This window comes from Elephantulus edwardii, unplaced genomic scaffold (genome assembly GCF_000299155.1).
Source record: "Elephantulus edwardii isolate Elephantulus edwardi_28Jun2011 unplaced genomic scaffold, EleEdw1.0 scaffold00049, whole genome shotgun sequence".
In the NCBI taxonomy this organism is placed as follows: domain Eukaryota; kingdom Metazoa; phylum Chordata; class Mammalia; order Macroscelidea; family Macroscelididae; genus Elephantulus; species Elephantulus edwardii.
The window spans coordinates 1,270,918-1,272,830 of record NW_006399799.1 but is presented as its reverse complement, the minus strand read 5'-3'; the positions used below and the strand labels follow the sequence as shown (position 1 = coordinate 1,272,830).

The following is a 1,913-nucleotide window of genomic DNA, read 5'->3' as shown; positions in this document are numbered from 1 at the left end:
ACAGGCCCAGGGAAGGAAGGGACCGGGCTCACAGGCCTAGGAAAGGAAGGGGCCAGGCTCACAGGCCCAGGGAAAGAAGAGCTGGGCTCACAGGCCCAGGGAAAGAAGGGGCCAGGTTCACAGGCCCAGGGAAGGTAGGGGCCAGGTTCACAGGCACAAGGAAGGAAGGGGCCAGGCTCACAGCTGGGTGCCAGCTCTCTCTTGACCTCACTTCTCAAGTCCAGATCACCTAGAGCCTTCTCTCAGGAGAGCCCCGCCTTTCAGGAGGAAGGAGAAGCACCCTCATTCCCTTCCTGTTCATCTGTCTGTATAGGTCTCTTTCTATGTCTTAATCACACTCTCTTTTTTGCCAGGAGAAGACCCAAAGTTCCATTCAATGGCTACGCTGGTCATGAGAACACGAACGTCCGGGCCACATTTGAGAACCCCATGTATGACCGCAACATCCAGTCCACAGACATCATGGCCACGGAGGCGGAGTTCACAGTCAGCACAGTGTGTACAGCAGTATAGCCACCAGGCCTGGCTGCCAGCCGCTGCCACCGAGAGCCACGCCTCCGCCCGCCGGTGAGCTGGGGGCACGGGAGGCCAGCTGGCCTGAGGGCGAGCACAGACCATCCCCTACACAGGCATTCCATGGTGGGCGCAGAGGTGGACCCCAGCTTCCAGAAGCACACGCCACGACAAACACTCCCCAGGAGGAGAACTATGCAGGGAGTACAGCCACTTGCCAAGTCCTGGGTTAGGCACCTGCACCAACATGACAAGTAGCTGGCATTTGTTAAGTACATGCTGTGTGTCAGACAATATTCCAAGTGCCATAGAGGTCTAACTAATTGAGTCTCTGCAATCCCTGTGAGTAGATACAAGTCTCCTTTGGTGCCATCAAAATGAGCCCAACCAAGAAACAACCAAATGAAATGCCACCTGATCCTGTGCCTTCTCTATGTTCAGTTTTTGATAGGACCATGGTAATCTATAGGGTGTTCTTCAGCCTAGTGGTAAGAAGCTGCGCTGCAATCCCACAGGCATGCGGTTCGAATCCGCCAGCAGCTCTGGGGGTGAAGTATGGGCAATTTCCTCCTGTGTGATTTACAGCCTCGGAAAATCAGTTAGAGGGTCAGCTCCGAGTCAGTTCCGACTCGATGGCACACAACAACAACAACAAATTCTCAGAAGTAAATTGCCAGGCCTTTCTTCCTAGTCTGGGGATTTGTTTGAAACCTGGCAGCAGGTAAGCATGTACTAACAGACAAATGGGGACTTTTCACTGGATTTGCACCGACCAGTGCCAAGCCAAGGTCTCCTGTGTAGAAGGTGAGAATTCTACCACTGAATCACCACTATCCATTATCCCCACTGCAGTCAAAAAACTAGGTGCATAAAAATGAATTTACCTGCCTAACATCACACAGTTAATAAATAATAGGTTCTAGATACTGCGCTCTTAACAACTGGCCTCAGGAAATATATGAGTCAGCTGGACAGTCCCTGACGTCAGATCATGCTAGGAGAACTTCCTTCGCCATCTGGGTCAAGCGTGTGGAGACTCCCAGGTGCACGCTCTGGCACTCCGGTACACAGCACACACACACACTCGCACACGGTGCCTCTCCCTCCCCGTGCCCTCGCCAGTGCCATGCATTCCAGTCAGACCTTCATGTCACTTTACCAGGGAACAGGCCGGTGTGTGTGAAGGCCCTCCAGGACTGAACTCATGGAAATGGCAAGGCCAAAAACACAAAGGAATTAGAGGAGTAGCGAGGGTAATTCTCCGTCCACCAAGCATTAAACCATGCCCAGTGTGTGATACACGTTGTTTATCTTCATGACAACTCTAGATTTTCTACAGTTTCGGTGTGAAGGGGAATTAGTCCAAAATCATGAGGCCAGTGAGTACTGCACGAAAAAAA

At 52.1% G+C, this 1,913-nt stretch overlaps 1 protein-coding gene across 1 annotated transcript in view; it reads left to right on the top strand.

The window, feature by feature from the left end:
- The window catches only part of CSMD2 (CUB and Sushi multiple domains 2), a 972,861-nt gene extending 972,348 nt beyond the window's left edge, over window positions 1-513 (top strand). The window contains 1 exon segment of the mRNA XM_006886423.1: window positions 354-513. Within this exon segment, the coding sequence (XP_006886485.1) occupies window positions 354-513 (160 nt within the window).
- The last annotated feature ends 1,400 nt before the right edge of the window (window positions 514-1,913 follow it).